This window comes from Sphaeramia orbicularis, chromosome 12, assembly GCF_902148855.1.
Source record: "Sphaeramia orbicularis chromosome 12, fSphaOr1.1, whole genome shotgun sequence".
In the NCBI taxonomy this organism is placed as follows: Eukaryota; Metazoa; Chordata; class Actinopteri; order Kurtiformes; family Apogonidae; genus Sphaeramia; species Sphaeramia orbicularis.
This window is the reverse complement of record NC_043968.1, coordinates 44,750,431-44,772,556: the sequence shown is the minus strand read 5'-3', so window position 1 is coordinate 44,772,556 and position 22,126 is coordinate 44,750,431. Positions and strand designations below refer to the sequence as shown.

Here is a 22,126-nt window from a genome sequence, read left to right as displayed (position 1 = left end):
TTTTTATTCCTATTTATACACATCAGTAATCTTTTTTTACCTTTGACCAGGTACAATGAGTCTCACTTACACATTATCTACACTTTATTAAAAATAAATCACATTGTCATCATCATTTCATGAGAAGAAGTAAAAATATTATATTCCGACTTTATGATCAGAGCAACATTGTATCAATCATACCTAACAGTGAATCTAAATGAAACAAAGCACAACTGAAATTTTGATATAACAAAAACCTATGAAATAAAGCCTATAGAATGTGTGGATATCATACCTTCATACAGTTGACCTGTGGGATGAGCTGCTCTGACCCTGTTCAGCTGTTAGAGTAAGAAAAAAGCATGAATAAGTCTGTAATATCTCTGTCCTCTGATATTTCAAAGACTAACATGACGTCCTCTGTTCCAAGGTCTCCACCAGATGTTAACGTCAAATATCACAGCAATTATGAGCCTTTTAGTGTAGTAAATGAAAGGAAGCTACTCATTTTAGAGGCTTGCTTTTTTGTGTCACTGCGACTTCATTTCTTTTCCTCACGCTGTGAAAATAGACTTACTGAGTTCTAAATTGTGCGTAAGATATTGAAATGGTAGAAGTACATAATAAATCATGGGTTAAAGCAGGGCTGTTTTGAAAACTCTGTCTGCAGGTTCTTTCAAGGATGCTGTTCCAACAGCACAGATTCGAGACCAGCATTTACAACAAATAACACAGTTGCTAGACTGAGGAGCTGCCTGTTTCTAAAATGTAATTTTCTTTACTGTTCCACCTTTATTTTCTCCCTCAAAGTCAAAGAAAAACCCTGAAGCAGGTGTTGTGTGAGATAAGACTAGTGATCCGAGTCAAGGATAAACCTGAAACAGTTTGGTAATAAAAGTGTACATTCTGTCATCAACTGACACTTAATCATACTGAGGGTTTACAGTAAAGATGAAGGGGTTGACTTCTGGTATGTTAAGTAACATTCATCTTTATATCAGTTTATTGAAAATAAACTCAGAAATCAGAAAGGTGACAGCGTGGACTCAAATTAGCTGATGAATTCTACCTAAAAAGACAGAAACGTATTGACCATCAGGGCTGAATGACATATGTCAGCTTCATTTTTTACCCTCAGCCCCCACCGCAGGGTATTATCATCAGTTTGTCATCCGTCTGTCTGTATGTGCTAAAACTTTGGCATGGACCAGCTGTTGTACCACTGATTTGTCATTTTTTGTACAGTCTGTGATAAAATATAAAACCTTTATCATTTGTTTTTGGATGCAGATGGCAGCTCTGTGCTGAATTTGATCCTTGGCAAATCCTATGTGAACAGACTAGAGAGTCTGTTAAACACCTGGGGTTGAAACCTAAAGTCAGAGTGTGATATGAACAGAGAATATCAAGCAGTGTTGTATGAGTACTGGAAAGTCACACTTGAGTAGAAGTACAGGTACCCTACCAAAAAATTACTTTGATAGAAGTTCAAGTCATCAGCGGAAGTGTAACTCAAGTTAAAGTCTTTAAGTATCTAATATTTACTGGACTTAAGTATATCAAGTAATCTACAATTAAATGTACTCAAGTAAGGAACGCAAAAGTACAATTAAGTGTTAATAACAACCAAAGGTAGTCAGAATTTGGAATATTATGCTGCTGCTCACATCAACAGATTGTGGACAAGTTGAGTGTGGACCGTCGTTTGCACTTGCATGTTACGCGATTAGGCCAAATGACAAATCAGCTTCCTGACTTTGTTGCAGTCACCAGTAATCTCAGTGGTGAAAACACCAAATTTCCTTTAATTTATTTTTTGTAATGAATAACAATTCTGTGCATTGAAAACGTATCAAAGAAGAAGTATGTAATTGAGTCAGGAAATGTAATCAAATCAAATCAACCTTTATTTATAAAGTGCTTTTCATGCACAGATGCAACACAAAGTGCTTTACAGAATTAAAAACAATTACACAATAAAAACAGAAAAACAGTTACAAAGAAAACCCCTCCCTCCCACCCTCCATACTAGACACGCACACACACACACACACACACACACACGCCCACACACGCACACACACACACACACACGCACACGCACACAACAGGGAGACATGGCATGGCACTGAGGATCAAGGAAACGCCACCTTTGGGGCCGTCCACACTGGGAGGAGCCGCAGGCCGTGCCATCGGGGGGACCAGCACCCAGGCCCCCGACTCCGACAGACAGGTGGACCCCCACATCGAAGGGAGGACCCTTCGATGTAGTGAACTAAAAGTGAAAGTAAACAGAATAGAAAATACTCAGCAAAGGACAAATTACCCCAAAACATACTTGAGTACAGTAGTCAAGTATTATTACTTTGTTACTATACAACACTGATATGAAGCCTGGGTCAAAATATCAATATGGGAATATAGACTGATCAGCCATGACATTAAGATCGCTGACAGGTGAAACGGTCAGAATGGTGATTATCTTCTCACAGTGGGACCTTTCACTGGGTTGGATATGCTAGGCAGCAAGTCAACATTTAGTCCTCAAATTTGGTGTGTTTGAAACAGCAAAATGTGCATGTGTGAGGACATGAGTGACTTTGACCAGGTCCATAGTCAATGGTGATGACTGTGTCAGCTGCAGGTTTCGTTGGGTGTTCCTGGTCTGCAGTGATCTGCAGATGGACAACCAGATCTCAGTCCAATGGGGCATCTGCAGGCATGCTGATCAAACAGATCTGATCCATGGAGGCCTCACATCACAACTTACATGGCTCAAAGGATTTGCTGCTAACATCTTGGTACCAGATACCCAGCACACATTCAAAGCCTTGGGTCAGAACTGTTTTGGCAGCAAAAGGGGCCTTCATGTTGTTAGTCAGGTGGTAGCAATGTGATGTGTCCACAGATGCTTGACTGGGTCAAGCTCCAGTTGTGTTTTTGGAAAGTACCAACCACTGCAGACTGGGAACACCCAACAAGACCTACAGTTTTGGAGATGCTCTGACCTGGTCACTTTACCAGCACAATTTCGAACTTGCCAAAGCTTCTAAGGTCTTTATGTGTCCCTTTTTTTTTTTTTTTGCCTGTTTCCTATACATCAACCAGGACAACCAGAAACTAAATGTTCAATTGCTACCTAATACATCCCACCCAATGAAAGGTGCCACTGTTTCGTACTAATCATCATTATTACCACATCACCTGTCAGTGGGAAGAATGTTATAGCTGATCCATCTGTAGTGTTTTAACACAATATTACATACAATATATCATATCATGTTATTGATGCTCCACACAGTGAGAGATTCATTAAAACATCCCAGTGTTTTAAACAGATTCCCATGTCTGACCAAAGTCACTACTTAAACAGTGACACATATAGACATGAAAATGACCGTAAAAGGAACTAATCTAAGGTTATTTTTTAATTTCATTGCAGTTGCCAATTTCTGTGAAACCGACACCATAATACAGTGAAAAAATACATAATTCCTGGATTTAGCCTTTTTAGTGTTTTTCTTCTTCATTTACATAGACATCGTGATATACTATAGATGAAGATGATTGCAATGTATCAAGTATCAAAGAACCACCATAATGGAATGTGAGTCCAAAATCTACAATACACACAATGACAAAGTGAAGCATGAAGATGGATTTCTGGATTGGTCTCTGATCCAGATATGGCTGTAACTGTAACATCTGTAGACATTCTGCAGAGGTAGCTAATGTTTGGAAAGACAGATGATATAAAGAAACTTTTTGAAGAACAGACAAGGAAAACTGACCAGGATTTATAAAATTTAAAAAGAAAACCTTTTGGGAGCTGTAGTTGTGTGGTGCAATGCACGACCAAAAAACATCCCACACACATTATTTCACTGACAGCCTTTAGTTTTAAACACAGGAAACATTCATTTTGCATTCATTTAAGCAATGACACAATCAATATCACATTAATTTCATATCCCATACTTTTTTTCACCAAGGTCTTGTTTTGATGATGGGAGAGTTGGACTACTGCGTTAAATCTTCTCCGTCACATCCCAGAAATCATCAGTGAAGTTCAGGTCTGGACTCAGGTGGACAATCCATGTGTGAAAATGAAGTGTCCTGCTCCCTGAACCAGTCTTTGACAACCAAATGAGGCGAAGAATCTTGGCTTCATCCAATCTTTATGCTCTCTAGTGAAGTGCTGGTTGTTTAAGAGATGACAAGCTCCTCACTGCATCAGTAAGACTGAAGAACTTGTTTCGGCTGAAGCATATGCATGACTCCGGTAACTGTCCAAAAGAAGGATCAGCCTGTTTGTTTAGTTAAATCCAGGTGAGGACTTATTTAGCCAGGCTGTGTATATTTTTTAATATCACAAAGGTTTTGCCTTGCATTAAAAAGTGCTGTAGTGTTGAATATACATAACATAGTGTGTAATGTATGCAATATATCACAAGATTAAGAAAACATCCAGTCAACCCAAGAAAGTTGAAGATTTACTGCATTCAAATCACACTAATACCAAGTTCTGATTATATTTGTGTGTGTGTTTCAATATTGTGCATATAATTCCTGCAAATTTCTTGTTAGAATAAAGACACACACACACACACACATTACAACCTGGAAAAATAACAAAGCTAATGGTTGCCTAAGACTTTTGCACAGTACTGTAGATCAGTGGCTCTCAACTGGTCTGGCTTTGTGACCCACTATCACCCCTCAATGACAAGCCACAACCCAAATTGATGATAGTTGAACTGATAAAAGTTGACAGATTGATAAACTTTTTTTTTTTTTTAAAAAGATGGTGTGTATCTAACCTGAGATCATATAGAATATTCACAGTATGCCAACGCAGAAGACAAGTTTAATGATAAACCAAAATGGCCGATGATGGTGGGGATGCCAAATATGGAAATATTTCTTTCAACACTAAATTGGGTATATTTTAACCAAATCCAAAAATGAGCACTTAGTTAAAAAATTATAAGTGCATTCAGTCACTTATTCAAGAATTGAACATACTGAGGTTTTTGTCCCATGTAGGTAAAACCATATCTGATGTAGTCATCGTCATACCTGAGTTTTGCCTGATTTACCTAGAATACAAACGTTGAGTCTTCCTTCATGCTGTGAAATGTCTGGTGTTAATTAGTATTACAGCACATTACCGCCACCTACTGTTGGGGAGTGTGAATGGGTAGCACTCAGCTCCATAAAAAATACAGCATGCGATTGATTTCTTGACATTATTTTTTGCCCAGACAAAAGTCCACAACCCACTAAAAACAGTTTTGGGTCACAACCCTCCAGTTGAGAAACACTGCTGTAGATGATTAATCCAAGAAACGGTTTCATATTTTAATATTTTAAAAACAAAACACCCTTTTGAGAGATTGTATTGAGTTGCAGAAGCTTGCGGAGCAATGGATTGAGAAGTGGACAGGAAGTGATGTCAGGATTTCAACCCTCTTTAGATTTTGTAGTGAGTGAATAAGCACATTTCCCAAAATGTCATACTGCTCCTTTAAACATAAGTGGGTCCTGCTGGTGTAGAGATGAGCCTGTACTGTGCAGCTCTGCAGATAAACCCCTCTCCAAACATTTTTGACACCCTCGACATCTGAACTGTCTCTGAACTTGTCCTGAAAGCCATCTGCTTTGGTTCATATTGATCTCACACTGGAAATCAATATCAGTCAATAATCGGTCACATTAAGTAAACAGGTGCTCTTGGTGTAAACATGTTAGTAGTATGTACAGGACAGTATCAGAGACAGGCACCAATACAGAGGAGTCAGCAGGTAGGTTGGTAGTTTTAAACGGGAACTGCGAAAAATTGTTCAACCGCGTTGCCTTGGCAACAGCGAGCATGTAGATCAGGGGGCTTTTTTTAACACACACATACACACACATTCACAGAGTGACACAGTGAGGTTAGCACAGGATTCCCTGCTATTCCAGTTTCTATGACAACTCACAACTCATCCTCCTCTCCCATTCCGTGTCTCTTTTATCTTCAGCTGTAATGGAAGCAGTCATTAAGTTTTGACTTCAATCCTGATCGCTTTATTGGCATGAATGGTAATCAACTGGTAATTAGCTCCAATGATGATTAATACCATCAATGATTACACATGTAATAGCGTGTTTTTTGTGTCTGAAATAACATCGTCAGTAGTGTGATGTGGTGGATCTGTTGTAAAGTTGATGTTGAAATTGGTAGTTTGACTTGAGGACAATCAGAATACAGTGTGTGTGTGTGTGTGTGTGTGTGTGTGTGTGTGTGTGTGTGTGTGTGTGTGTGTGAGAGAGAGAGACTGAGGCTGAATAACAGGATGTGATGTAACATCCCGAGGCCATTATTAGCAGTGGAGAAGGTGGAGGTCAGACGAGTGTCACACAGTCAGAATAAGATGCAGCTCAATACATTTACCTAAGTATTGTATAGCCTATACTGTTTTATTAAATTTTTTGCTGCACTGTACTTAACTGTGGGTTTGCATTACTTTAGTTACTGCAGTTTGTTCTTTTATCTGATGAAATGCTGTTTTTGTTTTTTTTGTTGTTTTTTTTTTGTTTTTTTTACATCCATTTGTAAGTACTATGTGTATGATTGAGGGGTATAAAATGCCAGAAATGGACCGTAATTATAATTATCATTAGTGCACCATTGTCTGAAAATAAGAAACAGTGTGTCTTCATTACATTAGGATGAGTCGTTTTTTTTATCCACCGATGCCATGGGTTGACTCTACGGAGCTGTTGATGTTAGCTTGCTCTGTTTCTAAGCTAACAGCTGTCATCATTGCTTAAAAGCACCTGTACACTAATGTAACATAGAGGACAAAAATCCTATGACAAATGCCAAGTATGAGTCAACTATTACAAAAAATGAGCACTTCCCAACACAACAGTCTTCATGAATACTTCATGCACACAAACATGTGCGGATCTTCTTCTTCTTTTCTTTCTTTTCTTCTCTGCATTTGGCAGATGCTTTTTTCCAAAGCGACTTACAGGGGAAAACCAATTAAATCACTCAATCAATCAAATTTTATTTATATAATGCCAGATCACAAAAAAAGTTATCTCATGACACTTTATATCTAGAGTTGGTTAAAAACCAGACTCTAAGCCAATTTACAGAAACCCAACAGAATCTTGCACATATCTTGCACATATAACCTTAATGTTCATGTGCATTTTCTGTTATTATCCCTTAGACCTAAAAACCCAGAACGGACAAAACACTGACTTTAAGGGTTTAGCTTCCAATTTATTTGTGATAGGTTTATGATTGTGTATTAGAGTTTTATAGTTCATGTGTATCCACATCTTGGTTTGAATTTACTGCCAGTCCTTTTGTCATTATCCTGGGTTTTACATAATTTAATGATCCCTCTTTGTCTTTGTTTTCTTATTACCATGGGTCTCAGGAAGGAACAAGACATTTTGTAAACATGGTATATACTCTGCTCTTGAATATTATTTATTTATTAGTATTACTTTATATATTTGTATATGAACTGTTGCCCATAAAGTTGGAATAAAATACTTTTTCTCTTCTCATGAAATTATTGTGATGTGATTTATTCTTGATAGATAAAGTGCAACTCGGACTCAGTCTGTAATCATACCTGGTCAAAGGTGATTACTGATGTGTTTGAAATTTAAATACATTTATATTTGTGCTATAAACAGACATCTTTACATTATTCCTTACTTTTATGAAAGATAATATTATTTTATCTAATGTTATCTTATTCACTTTTCTTCAAATTTAATTTTTCATTCTCTGATTCAGTTTGTTTTTATTCAGCTGCATTTCTTATTGAATAAAGCACTTTGTGACCTTGGTCAAGAAAAGTGCTATATAAATGCATTATTTACTTTAAATGTGAGCTTCAACTGTTATCTTTGCACCACTTTGACCAGAGTTCAGATTTGTTCCAGGTTCCAGAGGTCACATTGTATGTATGTTGTATGTTTGTATCTGCACACACAGCTGGGAACACAGTGCACACTGGTAGTACTGTGGCATGCTAACATTCTAGCATCAGAGGTTTGGGAATACTTACTGAAAAAGCTCTTACTGCCTGAATAAAATCACAACATTAGGACAAGTTGCCGATGAAATAATCTTTAATTTTTATTTGTACTGCACTTGTTTCACAGCTCTGTGTGTGTGTATGTGTGTGTGTTTCAGCCACATGCCTCTGAGTCCGGCTGCTGACACCAAACATGATCGCCCAAGGCAACAGGCGGTTACTAACGGCAACCCGACAGGCTCTGCTGTTGCCAGGGACGACGATGGGGAAGACACGCCCCCTGGAAACAGCATTGTCGTCCGCATTGGCATCCCGGACCTGCAGCAGACGGTAACACACACACATACGTACACACATTCATCTCAGATCATACGGACGTGAACGGTGACACATTTTTGTTCTCCAGGTTCTGTGTTTCATTCAATATCAAACACAATAGTGGATGCTAATGCCGCTGTTGGATGCTGGGTAACTTCACCCCCGCTCACAGCTTAATTGCACCCACTGCAAAGTGTGCAAGTGGCTGAGAGGGGGATGTGGATCTGTGAGAGACCAGTTATTCAGTCACTTAGGTTTTTTTTTTTTTTTTTTTTTTTTGAAACCAGATGCGGCAGGGAAAAAAAACTATTTAAGCCACCTAAAAAAAGAATCAATTTAAATATATGTTGTATTTCCAACAGATAACTGAAGTCCTGGAGCACCCATTATAGCCTTAACACTCTATTTTTTAAAAAGGCAACAGCAATTTACCCCTGCGGTAATGCTGTCTTCATCATTTATGTTTGTGAATTTGTGGATTTGGTGTTTTGACACATTAAACAAAAAGATTCAGGCTGCAGTTCTGCAAGATACAATTAGTTTGGATGTTCTTCTTGAAGAGATAATACTTAGATCAACAAAACTGCAGACTCAACGAGAACACATTCAACAAATTCTCAAGATATCCATGTTGGAAACATTGCATGGTTGAAAGAGAGCAGGGGGAACTACTGCCCTACGCCTTTTGTCTAATCCTAAATGACTCAAAGTAACTGTTTCTGTCAGTATTTTAGGTGGCATGTGCCACATTTTAGGTCATTCATTCACTCTAAAATGTGATACACTGTCTATTGGAGTCCTGAACAGTTTTCAGAAATGGAGCCATTGCAAAAATTTCTTGTTGCAGTCATGTCAGACATTTTTGCCCCAAGCAAATTATGTTATGACATAGAATATCTGATGTCAGCTACAACCGATGGCTAGTGAATACAATGATACCATATCTAATGTCATGAACTTTATAGGTGAGTAGAAGAAACTGATTGACAGAGACATGCTGCTGTGTTGTTTTAAAAGCTAAACTTGCAGGAGCTGAAATCAGGGGAAAAGGAAAATGCTAAAATCCACACCTTCCATCTGCTGCTCTCTCGTCTCTGTCCAAAGTAAAACATTAAATATGAAGACAGACGACACAACACTGTATTGTGTCACTGTGGTAAAGTGAAGACAAGATACCCTGGTTGTCTGAGCTGCCATCTGGCTTCTTTGACAAGTGATGGAGTAGAGCAGAACTGTGGAGTGTGATGGAATTCAATTCCGTTGAATCCAGTTTTATTTATATAGTGTCAGTCTTTACAGAACCACTACAGTGATCATTAGATGTGAATCATATAGAAAGATGCAGAAGTGTCATTTCCTCTTGCATTTGATTTAGAATATGTTGAATTTAGTTTCTTTTCTTCTAGATTAAGTCTTGACAGTACTGTTGCAGTAACTATGGGAATAGAATTGAATATAACAACACAGCTTTAAAGAGAATGCATTGTTTGATAGTTTAGGTCTTGAGGAGTTCATAGTGTTGCATATGGTATCATTGTAATCCTTATTCATCACTACATTTCTGTTCAGGAGATATGATGTAAAATACATAACTTGGTGATGGTGGAAGACATATAGCTGCCATGAATGCTATAAGGTATTTTTATGATGATTCCATCTTCGAAAATGTCTGGCTTTTTTAACACCTAATCCACAAGGGAGGCTTTGGAAGGAAGTTATGCTAAGTGTTACAGCACTGATAACATTTAATTTCGATGAATTTCATGGCAAAGAGAAGATAAGGGACTGAATCTGCATCATCGTTGTGGTCACATGATTCAGGATAATTTAATAAGAAATGTAAAATAAACTGTCTGGGAAATGTAGGCCTGTAACAACATAATTGGACACATAGATAGTACATATTAGGGCTGTGCAATTAATCGAAATTCAATTACGATTTCGATTATTACACGCAACGATTACAAAAATTATGTAATCGAGAAAAAACGATTATTAATTTTGAGTTGTTTTAATTCACGCGCACGCAAGCTACCATGAGCTGCTCTGCCCCGCCCCCCTCTAAGCTACAGCTGCCAGTTAGCCGGCAGGTCCACCCCAAGAGGAAAGTTGTACCTAGCGGTCTGGAAAAATAGCAGGAGAATCACAGCAGAAGTGCTTGGTAAACAAAAAAGGCAAGTCAAATTCAATTGTATGGAATCACTTTGGGTTTGATGAAGAAGATGAAGAGCAAAAACACATCACGTGCAAAAAGTGTTTCGTAGTTGTGTCCGCACCGACCGCTAACACAACAAACCTTTGTAACCATCTAAAGTTTAACCACCGCCACCTTTATCATAATCTTATGAAAAACTACAACACATAAAAACAACTTCGTCCGCAATGCAATCTTCAGTCTCCGAATCTCTTTATGCTGCAACTCCCGTATTAACCTAACCCTTATAACCCTAACGTACGTATTCTAGATGGCTGATGTATACAGAAGGCCTGAACTGAAACCTCACGGCACGCCACTGAATTTACTATGTTTCATACTACATTGAACATACTTGAATTTATAATTTGCACTTTACGTGAGTTTTTTTTATTATTTTTTTTTAATTGCTACAGTTCTATGGCAAGTCTATAGCAGTTTAATTCCAGTGCACTATTTATTTACAAAAGGAAACATACTTGAATTTACAGTACACTTATTTGATTTCAAAGATTTTTTTGTTTCATACAAAAGTGAACATACTTTGTTTTAGTGGTTAAAAGCTTTATTTATGTTTAAAGAGTATATTTTACATTGCTTTGCAAGAAAAAAATAAACAACTTTAAGGTTAAAAAATAATCGTTTTTAATAATCGTGAATTCAATTATTGCTAAAATAACCGTGATTTTTTTTTTTTCCTATAATCGAGCAGCCCTAGTACATATGTCGAAAAGCATGTTTAATATTTAGTGGACAATCATTCAACTCACAGACACCAAACATCCCCATGAGATCCGACTTGACAGTGACAACTGGTGGTTCTGGCCGTATGTTTAGGGCTGTTTTCCTGCTGAATTAAATGTTCCATAATGCATTTGGACTCTTGATACCACTGCACATTTCCTGTGCTGCCCCTAAAGTAGTGATATTTTGCTTTTTTAAAATGGAATCATGCATTTTCAAACATTTCCCTGTGGCCTACATAAACTGTAAATGCTATGCTTGGGTTTGAATTCTTCATTAATTCAACTCCACAGGTCCATCTTCAACCCTATTTCTGAGTAATGACACAAGAAAGGTAGTTTTGAGCGCTGGCCCTTGAAATGCACGTGACCCCACCCCCTCCAGGTTGGCTGGCTGTGCTGCTCTGTCCCTTTCAACCAACAACTGAACATTTTAGGTAATAGTCTTGAAGTTTGGACATATTTTCAGTGTGGACTACAACCACTGCTACTGACAAACAATTCTTGACCTTATATGTGCAAATGTTGTGACGTGACTAGTTATAAAACATAACAAATTAAGAAGGAATTAAAATGGGTTATATCCACAAAATCCACTAGATTTTTGCCAGAATGTATATAAAGATACCTTTGCAGCACCTGGAGGGTTCAAATTCAAACTTTATGAACTATTAGGGTCCAAATACACAAATAAATGTACCAAAGACTAATAAAAGTGGGTTTAGCAAAATACGACCCCGTTAAATAACCAATTAAAACCATTAGCAGCTGTAAATAACAAAAGCATTGCATTTTATTGCTGATTTGTTGTGTTTTGGGTGGTGTCCGTAACCTGGCCTTTGTGTTTTTTGACATTTTGAACTTGTGCTGAATCCCCTGAGGTTTTGTCAGTGAGTTTTTTTCTTGGTTGTTAATGAGGAACAGCTATGTTCTGCAGAGCTTCTGGACTTGACGTACAGGCATACAGACTTTTTTCAGAATAGACTGCCATGGTGGGCAAGGTGGATGGTAATTAGCTAAGATTTATAGAAAATTCAGCTGTACTGAAAGTGTGCTGTAAGTAGTATGCGAAGGGTTTTCACAGTTCTTACATAATCACCTTTATGAAAACTACATGAGGTAACCACAGTTAGTTTATATGCTTGTCTCCAACTGCCTGTATCAAAACAGCTGGAAGAAACTAATAGAAATGCCACACTAAAAGTAATTCTATGTTGTTTTCTGCTGTTTGAGATTCAGCTGCTGGTCTTTTAATTACTTTTAAGGCCTTGACTGTTTTTCATGCCTCATTGTCAGTAATGTCTACTGTAGGTTTTAGTTAGAGGGTTTTTTTATATTTAAAGCTAAAATAAGTAAAATAAAAAATACTAAGAGGAATATGATCCCTCCCAATAATTACTTCTGACTCACTAGAGGTGTGTGGTGGTGCATTTTCAGAGAGAAACCTTCTGCCTATATTTTCTATTTTCCTCTTATGTTGCTGTGTTCAGGACGTTTTTGGCTATAGATCAGCGTGTGTCCTCAGCCAATCACAGCACTGCGTAGGGTGTGTGGGCGGGAACATATTCTAGTTACATCACTGCTTCCTGTCTCTGCTCTTCTCTTAGTTAGTTGTAGGTGTGTGTGTCTGCGAGACAATGTGCAGGGTTGACTTACACACAAACATACACATACCTCTCGGTGGCCTCAACAGAGAAGATGAATCATGGGTCTTGGCTTTATTCATTTAAGTGAAAAAATACTATGGTTTTTGGAGTTTGTTCCACTGGCAGATATTCAACTGTGTAAACTCCACCATCTTCAAACACCTTGTGGAAAAGGTCAGATTTCCAATATTTACCCATATCCATAAACCTGTTGATATTCTTTTTCATGGCTTTTCTCCTTTAAACCAGAAATGAGGACTTATCTCTGAAGTGTCCATCTTTACTACAGAGGGTCTTTATCACCAGGTGCCATGTGTTGCAACCTGCAGTAAAATGTGCAGATCTGCTGCATTCATGTCTTCACCTACATCTCCATTCACAAAAAGGCCTCATTCACAATATCCCAATGAAATATACTGTTTACATGACACCTGTTAAATCCAAAATATGGTCATATTTGCAATAAAAATGGATTATTAGTGTGTAGTAAACATGCTCAATGCTGTATGAAGGTGTTACCAAACGTATTTGTGCTTTAGAGCTGAAAACAATTAGATAATAATGTTTCATTTCTCTGTTTTATTGCTTTTTTTCCTCATTAACTTAACTTGTCATTATGATGTCATTATAATTCGTTTCTTATTTCAGTAATAGGCTTTTTATGTATGAGTTATTTTTTATGTCAAGCCTACCCTTTGCATTTTTTGTTCACAAAGCAAAAGAGCTTAATATTTTAACTTATTAAAACCCATTGCTATTTTTGCGTCAGTTCCCAAATGAATTTTTCTCCATATTTAAGTTTATTTAAGTGATTTATCATCATTTATTGGAATATTATCCTCCTTATTTTGCTTTTTTTGTGTGTAAATCATGTATTTTCCTATATTTATTCTGCTAATCATGTAGATGTTCATAAAAGCTCAGATTAAAGTTGAAGGTTTTTATATCAGAAACAGAGAAAACTGAAGAAAAAGTGACTTTTTCAGCAAAAAATATCAATAACTGAACAAAAAAACAAGTGTGTCCAGCCACTGCCTGTTTTACTGGTGAATCAATGTTGTAGAAGATGACCATGTTTCCATGTTCACTACGGAGCCTCTGAACGTTCAAATGGGTCATATCTGATGACCATGAAAAGATGACAAACCGTATTTTACACCAATTATTTACATGTATTGATAGGATTAGTGGATCAACAGGTATTAAACAGTTTAGATCAGTAGATGTTTTTTGTCACCAGTGGCTGTTTGGGTCTTTATGGGTTAAGGTATATGTTCCAGTGTTTTATGCCAGTAAATGGTTGCTATTCATTAATTTAGGACTAACCCTACTGTATGTTAATAAATTGTAAACTATTGTTAACAGCTCTATGTATATATGAGGCTTAAAGGGCTGAAAAGGATGACAGGGGACAGTCTGTGGTCTCTTAAATGAGTTTAACAAGACTAGGCCTTCGGAGCAGGTTTATCACCTGATTTATATCAACACGGTCTCACTGAAAAACAAATAAGCAGCAAAGGTGGAATTTGCTGCTTCCTACTTTTGCGTTAGTGTAGAAAGTTAAAGAGTATTAACATCAGTGACCTTCATGACCTGGATCTATTTTTGTGGCGACTTCCAGGTGAATTTTTCTCTACATTTAACCATTCCTAAGTGATTATCACTATTCATTATCACATTGTCCTCTGCATTTTGCATTTTTAATTGAAAATTTGGTATTTTCCTGTGTTTAATTTACTGATCATGTAGATCTTCATTAAAGCTCACAGTAAATGTTCTAAAATCAAAATGGAGAAAATTAAGAAATTGTGACTTCAGCAAAATATATAGTTTAACTGGTCATAAAAACAAGCATCTACACATATCATTGGTCAAACTGCATGGGTTTTATAGGTGAATACTTGTTGCAGAAGATGATAATGTTTCCACATTGACTACAGTGCCTCTGAAAGTCCAAATGAAACACATCTGATGACCATGAAAACCTGAGAAACAGCATTTTACCTGAATTATTTACATATATTAATAGGACTTGTGGTTCAAAAGTTGTAAAATGTTCATGGTCAGTAGATGCTTTTGGTTGGTGGTGTCTGTTTAGGCCTATGAGTGTTAAATAATTGGATTGTGATTGGCTATTAAGCCCAGTTCTGGATCCTTCACCTGTTCACCCTGGATCAGAGACTCACAAAAGAGCCAGTAAACAATGGTCCACATAGGCTGACTACAAGCACCAGTAAAAACAAGGGAAAACATGTGAACTGTTTCATGTCTTCAGAATTAAAAGACAATTGCAAAAACAATCTCATCCCTGCCTTCTATTGCAAACAGTTGAACCTTTCCCTTCACTTCTATTCAGTTTTATTTATGTAGCACCAGTCATAAGATGTATCTCAAGGCACTTCACAAATTAAGGCCAAGTCCTTATTAAAATTCTATAAACAGAAGAAACCCAACAAAACTTCCAGAGCAAGCCCATGGTGATGACAGCGAAGAAAAATCAGCCATCTGCCTCGAACAGGGGCATTGTGAGTCACTGTCAGCCCCTTAAGAACACAACTTCTCTGAACTAACACTGAAACACACAACTGACAAAAAATGGTAAACAGCACCAGTGTCCAAGTGTTAAAAGACCCTGATGTCACACACAGTTGTTTCTACATTGAAATAACCTCCTCAAACGAACACAGAAACATGTAACTTAAATATTTTATTCATGCTTTTACTCCAAATTGGATGTTTGGAAGCACAGAGCTTGAAGAGCATAAAACATGTGACTGTCTCTGTATATTTAGCCAAGTACAGGACAAAGTAAAAACAACACTGAATGAAAAAGCAGGACAAACCCGTGTGTCTGTCTGTGTCTGTCTCTTTCTCTGTCTGTCTGTCTGTCTCCCTGTCTCTGGCTCTCTCAGAAATGTTTGCGGTTGGACCCAGAGTTACCAGTTTGGACCAGTAAGCAGAGGGTTCTGGTGACGTTGACTCAGTCTCTGTCGGATGTTTTGAACTATGGTCTCTTCCAGCCGGCGTTCAACGGCCGAGCCGGAAAGTTTCTGGATGAGGAGCGACTGCTGAAGGAGTATCCTCTGCCTCCCATCACACCCATCCCATACCTAGAGGTACAGTACAACACCTGATCTGTGTACACTGTACACATGTTTCTGGTGTTCATGAGATAACAAAAACACAACACAAAAATATAAAACTATTATAATTAGAAAATTAGTTCATGCATGAATTGTTAATAAACTAGTGGTATTTTTTCATATAAAACACTTATCCACTTAAATTTCTTCAATATCTGATTTCTTTTGCTTAATACACTGTTATTCATTGTAGTAGATTCCATACATCAAGACTTCAACATGTTTTTTTAAGCATAAACACATCCATAAAGCCCTTTCCACAAAGAGTACATCGCTGATTTAAGAAAACATATCATTTCAGTGTAAAATGCAACTGTCCACTGTCCACTTCAATCACTGAAACCATAATGATTAAATGTGAGCAAACTATTCTCTAAGCTGTAGCTTATTGGACAATTTCTTTGTAATGGCATGTATCGGATTCATTAAACAATATATCAGGGTAAGACAAGACTTTATTTATCCCACAGTGGAGAAATTCAAGTGTCACAAAAAGCATTTACAGTAAAGTGAGTTAAACAAATATTAGAAAACACAATGGAACAACAATTAAGAGTTGGAGTCATTACTGCAAATGATGTAGCTGTAATTAAAGACTGAATAACTGTCCACTGTAGTAATGTCATGCATGAAAAGGTGAAAACAAGGGTCAATCATTTGCAAAAAAAACCCCTGCCTACTATACTTTTAATCACACAAACAGAGGAAATACACTTTGTTTGGGATTATTTTCAGCAGTGGATTAATCAACATTTGGAGTACTTGTGGTAGCAGGACATTGTATGTGGAACTGAGTCAAAATAAACTACAGCATGTGCTCATGGAAATGAATATGTCACCGCTGAAACAGTGTGACTCACTGATGGTGTGTTTTTCATTGTATTTTTAATAGTTTGTAGACAGTGGAGCTCAGTGAGACAAAGGAAGCAGTGATGTGTGGTCAGGGAGGCAGAGCCTCACCTGTCATTATGAAAAGAAAAAAAGATAAAATAAATGTGGAAGTTTGTCTGCTGATCTGTACTATAATCATACTTTTTGTGCTATTCCAATTGTTTTGATTATTTTTCAATTCAAAATTGCGGAATTTCCGCATTTCCCGTTCAAATACAGGGAAGACATGCGTGGTGTGGCAGCAGGGAGCTCTGCCTCACCTTTGATCATGTAAACCTCCACAAACTGTGCATCGTTCCATGCAATAAGAATGTGTTTCTGTCTCTCTGTTTATTGCCAATAAAATGGTTTCAAACACTTTGATTATATCCCCTGACTTTCCATAGTCTGGATAATGCATAAAATGTATTGTGTGTAACTTGTTCAGTCAAGCCGATCAATCACAAAACCGCATAAAGTCAGCTGGTGAGGCAGCAGGTACTCCTGCCGCATGGCAGAGGGCGCTACTGAGCACACAGGGTCCTCACTGTGCAGGTCAAGTGCAAAGATTCTCATCCTTCATGTCAAAATGGAAGAATAGGCTATATATCCAACATAATTTGATTGAAATTAAATTTTGGCCTTAAATGAAATATGCATCACGTATGTATGTGTAAAGAATGCTGATATGAAACCTAACCTGTTAACTGTTGTCAGTCAGATGGTGGATTGGATACTGTCTTGGGTTCATATATTTGTAGATCTGACTCTGACAGTCAGTGCCTCACCAGCCATGAAGCTCACCGCACATCAGTGAGAGGAAGAACATGTAGCTGGTTCAGTTTATTGTTGGTTTTGGTTTTAATATGGATCACATTCAATAAATGGTGCTCATAGACTGTTCATAAAGATGATTGAGCCCAGGCTGTTTCTGTTCCTGTGGAAAACTGAAGCCAATTTCACAAATGCAGGGGTCACCGGTTGGACACCTTGTTGGTTTGATTAGAAAAATATCCAACACCAGTTTTCAAGATGAAGGTTCATAAAAATTTCAGAAACAGCCTTTGGACAATTTACAGAACATACAGTTTTATTTTGGTCGCAAGTGAGTGGGATTCACATATACTGCAGGTAACCACCAAGGGGAGATGTTTGGGCTTCATGTCACATTCACTCAAACCTCTTCATCCTTGTTTTTATTCAGTATATGGTACTACTTACAGGAACTGTTTATTCTATGTAACTTTTCTATGTTACTTTCTTGAAGTATTACTAATCTGACACTTTGTTTTACAGTTTCGTTACAAGAGGAGGGTTTATACTCAGAGCTACGTTGACGACAAACAGCTGGCAAAGCTTCATACCAAGGTATATATAAAAACAAACTACATTTGTTGGTTGTAATGTGGATTAACAACATTTAGGCAGTTTTTGACATGAGGGTTGATTATTAGAATGATAATACATTTGTGTGTTACTGAAAATATTAGTGAAAGTGTTAATAACTAGTTGTGAATGTATTATTAATATGGCTAAGTTCCTAAATTCAGTTGATCACATAATAATCAGTTGATTAACCATTAGCATGAGATCTTACTGTATAATTATAACACGGTAAATTACAGAAGAGGTTTCATTTTTACTGCAGAACAGATGAAATCGAAAAGCATCATGTCATCCCACCAATGTCAACATCTCAGTATTTGTGGTAGAATATGTTTCACCTATGAAATCACTGTGACTAAACTTTTCTCGTGTGTACATTTTCGTTTTTCAGGCCAACCTGAAGCGTTTTATGGAACATGTTCATCAGAAAAATGTGGAGAAAGTTTCCAAATGGTTGGAAAAAGGCCTGGACCCCAACTTCCATGACTCTGATACTGGGGGTGAGCACAACACTCAGTGTATTTAAAGTTTTAATGTGCTGTTTAACCCTTTAAGGCCTAAAATTAATTTTTCTTTAAATTTGATCTTTCCCAAGCATTTTATCACTATTTATTGTAATATCATCCTCTGCATTTTTCATTTCTCATTGATGGGAAAACTGAAGCAAAAGTTACCTTTTCAGCAAAATAATAAGCATGTACACACACTTTCATTTGTCAAAACTCCATGGCTTTTATTGGTGAATCAGTGTTGCAGAAGATGGCAGTGCTTTCATATTCACTACAAAGCCTCCAAATATCCCAGTGGGTCACATCTGATGACCATGACATGATGAGAAATTACATTTTACTTGAATTAGTTCAATGTATTGATAGAAATAGTGGTTAAAAAGTTATTAAATATTTTAGATCAGTAAATGCTTTTAGGTTTTTGAGGGTTAAAGCTGCAATGCTCAATCATTTGTAGTGCGTATTTTCATTTTCTCCTCTGATTTTGGCTTCTGCTACAAAAGATTTTCTGTAAATACTACTACAGCTATGTTTATACACAAAAAATACTATTTTCTGTACAATTATCTAAAGCTAAATTTAAATATTCTAAATCCCTCTGTGTCTCTTTTTAATATGTGTCAGATTATCTGCTAGACATTATTAGATTCAGCCATAAAAAAAGCAAATTCTCATGTCCCCATATGTCAGATGTGAAATGTCCCAAAACTTGAGTTGAACTGGGCTCATTTTTTCGGCTTTTATTCGGAGTCACATGTCCCGTGTCTCCATCCCTCAGAGTGTCCTCTGACGCTGGCCGTCCAGTTGGAGGAGAGTTGTGAGCTGATTAAAGTTCTTCGCAGCGGAGGGGCTCATCTGGACTTCAGGACCAGAGACGGCATCACAGCTCTGCATCGGGCCGTCCTCTGCAGGAACAGCGCTGCTCTCACGGTGAGAAAATCACAACATCCTCCATATACTCACACAATGAACTGTACATCAGACGTGTGTTTCAAATGTAGCTGAAAATGTATGAAACGTGGGTGGTAACACAGATGCAGGAAAAATTACCATACAAATGAGGTCCAGGGACTGTTGTAAAGACACATTCAAGATCCTGCTACAGAGAAGTGAAGTCCTGCCCCTTATGGTTGTGCCACATGGAACATAATTTCAGAAAATGAACTGTATTAAAGTAGGCTAAGTGTTGAAATATATGTAATTTTCCAATTTTATTTATACATATGATGTCAGTATAAAAGATCATTTTCAAGTCAAGTCAAGAAAGTCACAGTCTGTGGTAAACTGATTTAGTATCAAACTGAGAAATGATTTGTGTCTTTTCTTAGACCCGTATTTCTTCCGAAGTTTTGTCCCGTGGAGCACAGTGGAAGGGATGGGGTGGGGTCTCTACTGAAGATCTGTGTTTTCAATTGGGCTCCATCTCTTCCTCTTCAGCTTAACAATTAACTGCAGTTCTGTGCAAAAGTCTTTGGCCAACATTAGGTTTGTTAGTTTAAAAAGGTATAATGTCCACACATACAGTGGTGTGCAAAAATATTAGAACACTTGTCAAATCTTAAGAGCTGGTGGTTTATTTGTTCCCAGAGCCTGAATTTCACTTTTTTTGCCATTGCAAAAGGTAAAGGCAAAGGTACTGAGAATATTTCACTGATAAATTTATCAGTCCAGACCTTTTTTTTTTTACATTTTACTCCAATATTTAGTGTGGCCCTCCTTGGCAAAAATCTAAGGAAACTCTAAGGAAACTCTCTGGAATGAGCTTCTGAGAGCGTGGAATGACATTGGGGTTGAAACTCTCTGAAAATACATGGACACAATGCCAGAAAGATGCGCTGCTGTGATTGTTGCCAAGGGGGGCCACACTGAATATTGGAGTAAAATGTAAATAAAGGACTGGACTGATGAATTTGTAGGTGAAATATTCTCAGTACCTTTGCCTTTACCTTACCTTTAAGTGAGGTTCGGGCTCTGGGAACAAATAAACCACCAGTTTCTTAAGATTTGATAAGTGTTCTAATATTTTTGCACACCACTGTATGCGTTTCTCACTCTCTGTATTAAGATCCAGTGTGATGTATGTGAAGTATGAACAGCAGGAAAAACAAAAGTGTCAGGGAAAAAACAGCTTCTACAAACCAAAGTGGTCTTATTTAGTGTGACCTCCCTTTGTATTTAACATGTTTTTAACCCTTTTGTTCAGACAATATGAGATTAATAGCATAAGTTTTGTGATGTTTGATACCAGGTTTCATTCACATTTCAGATGTTTTAACTGTTTGTGCTGCTTCTTGTCATGGGGACAGGGGTCACACTAAATAGTGACTTTAGCCTTCGGAACCCATTTAGTTCAGTTTTTTATGTGTCTTTTAAGAGCACATGTTCCTTGTTTTTCTTGTTGTATGTGACAAAGAAAATGAGACTGAGATGTTAATTTGAACCCTACAAAAGCAATAAAGTAAAAAGGTGGACTAAGACTTTTGCATAATACTACCAATCGTGGTGTTTCTTACATACCGCTACTGACTTGAAAACAAATGGGCCACTGCGGCTAGACAGCTGGAGAGTTGGCTTGTGACCGATGGGTCACCGGTTCAATTCCCTGGACTGGCGGAGAGTTGTTGGATGATGTGGCCTTGAGCAAGGCACTTAAACTCCCATTTGCTCTCCAGGCGCCTGATACGGCGAGCTCACTGCTCCTAGTATGCAGTGTGTGATGCATGCATGATGTAGTGATGAGTTAAAGCCAGAAGACAAATTTCGGTGCGTGCCACATGTTTACGTGTGTGCATCTGTACTGACAAAACAAAGATTCCTAAGTGCTTTTGTCTACTGGGAAACGTTGACCTAGATTAGCCAGGTTTAGTTTAGTTTAACAGGTATAGTAATAAATGAAATTAAACTTACAGACATAAACACAGGAGTACTGAATCCTAAATACTTACAGCACTCACAATTCAATCTATAATGTTTTTTATTCTTGCATGGCAGCTGTTTTTGGGATTAAACTGTGTTCTGTGATCATTTCCTGTGAAACTGATTAATACATTAACCACAGCCACAGCAGAACTATGTCTGCAGAACATTTCATCTTCATAAACTAAAGCTCTCGAAATCAGTTGTCAATCACAGCTGTAAATCATCGCCCACACAGCTCACACTGAAGCTTCTCTTAGCCCTAAAATCTTATTAGTAAACCATTATCGACACCAGTGACTGCACATGTTACATGATCCGAATGTGGCAACTGACTCATGATAGAGTTGGTATTTCAACAAGGAAGT

The 22,126-nt window shown here is 37.5% G+C and overlaps 1 protein-coding gene across 1 annotated transcript in view; it reads left to right on the top strand.

Moving 5' to 3' along the window:
• Window positions 1-22,126, top strand: part of shank3b (SH3 and multiple ankyrin repeat domains 3b) — a 69,490-nt gene that overhangs the window by 15,349 nt on the left and 32,015 nt on the right. Inside the window, 5 exon segments of the mRNA XM_030149792.1 lie at window positions 8,192-8,363; window positions 15,847-16,050; window positions 18,244-18,315; window positions 18,725-18,833; window positions 19,621-19,772. Of these exon segments, the coding sequence (XP_030005652.1) occupies window positions 8,196-8,363; window positions 15,847-16,050; window positions 18,244-18,315; window positions 18,725-18,833; window positions 19,621-19,772 (705 nt within the window). The 5' untranslated portion in view covers window positions 8,192-8,195.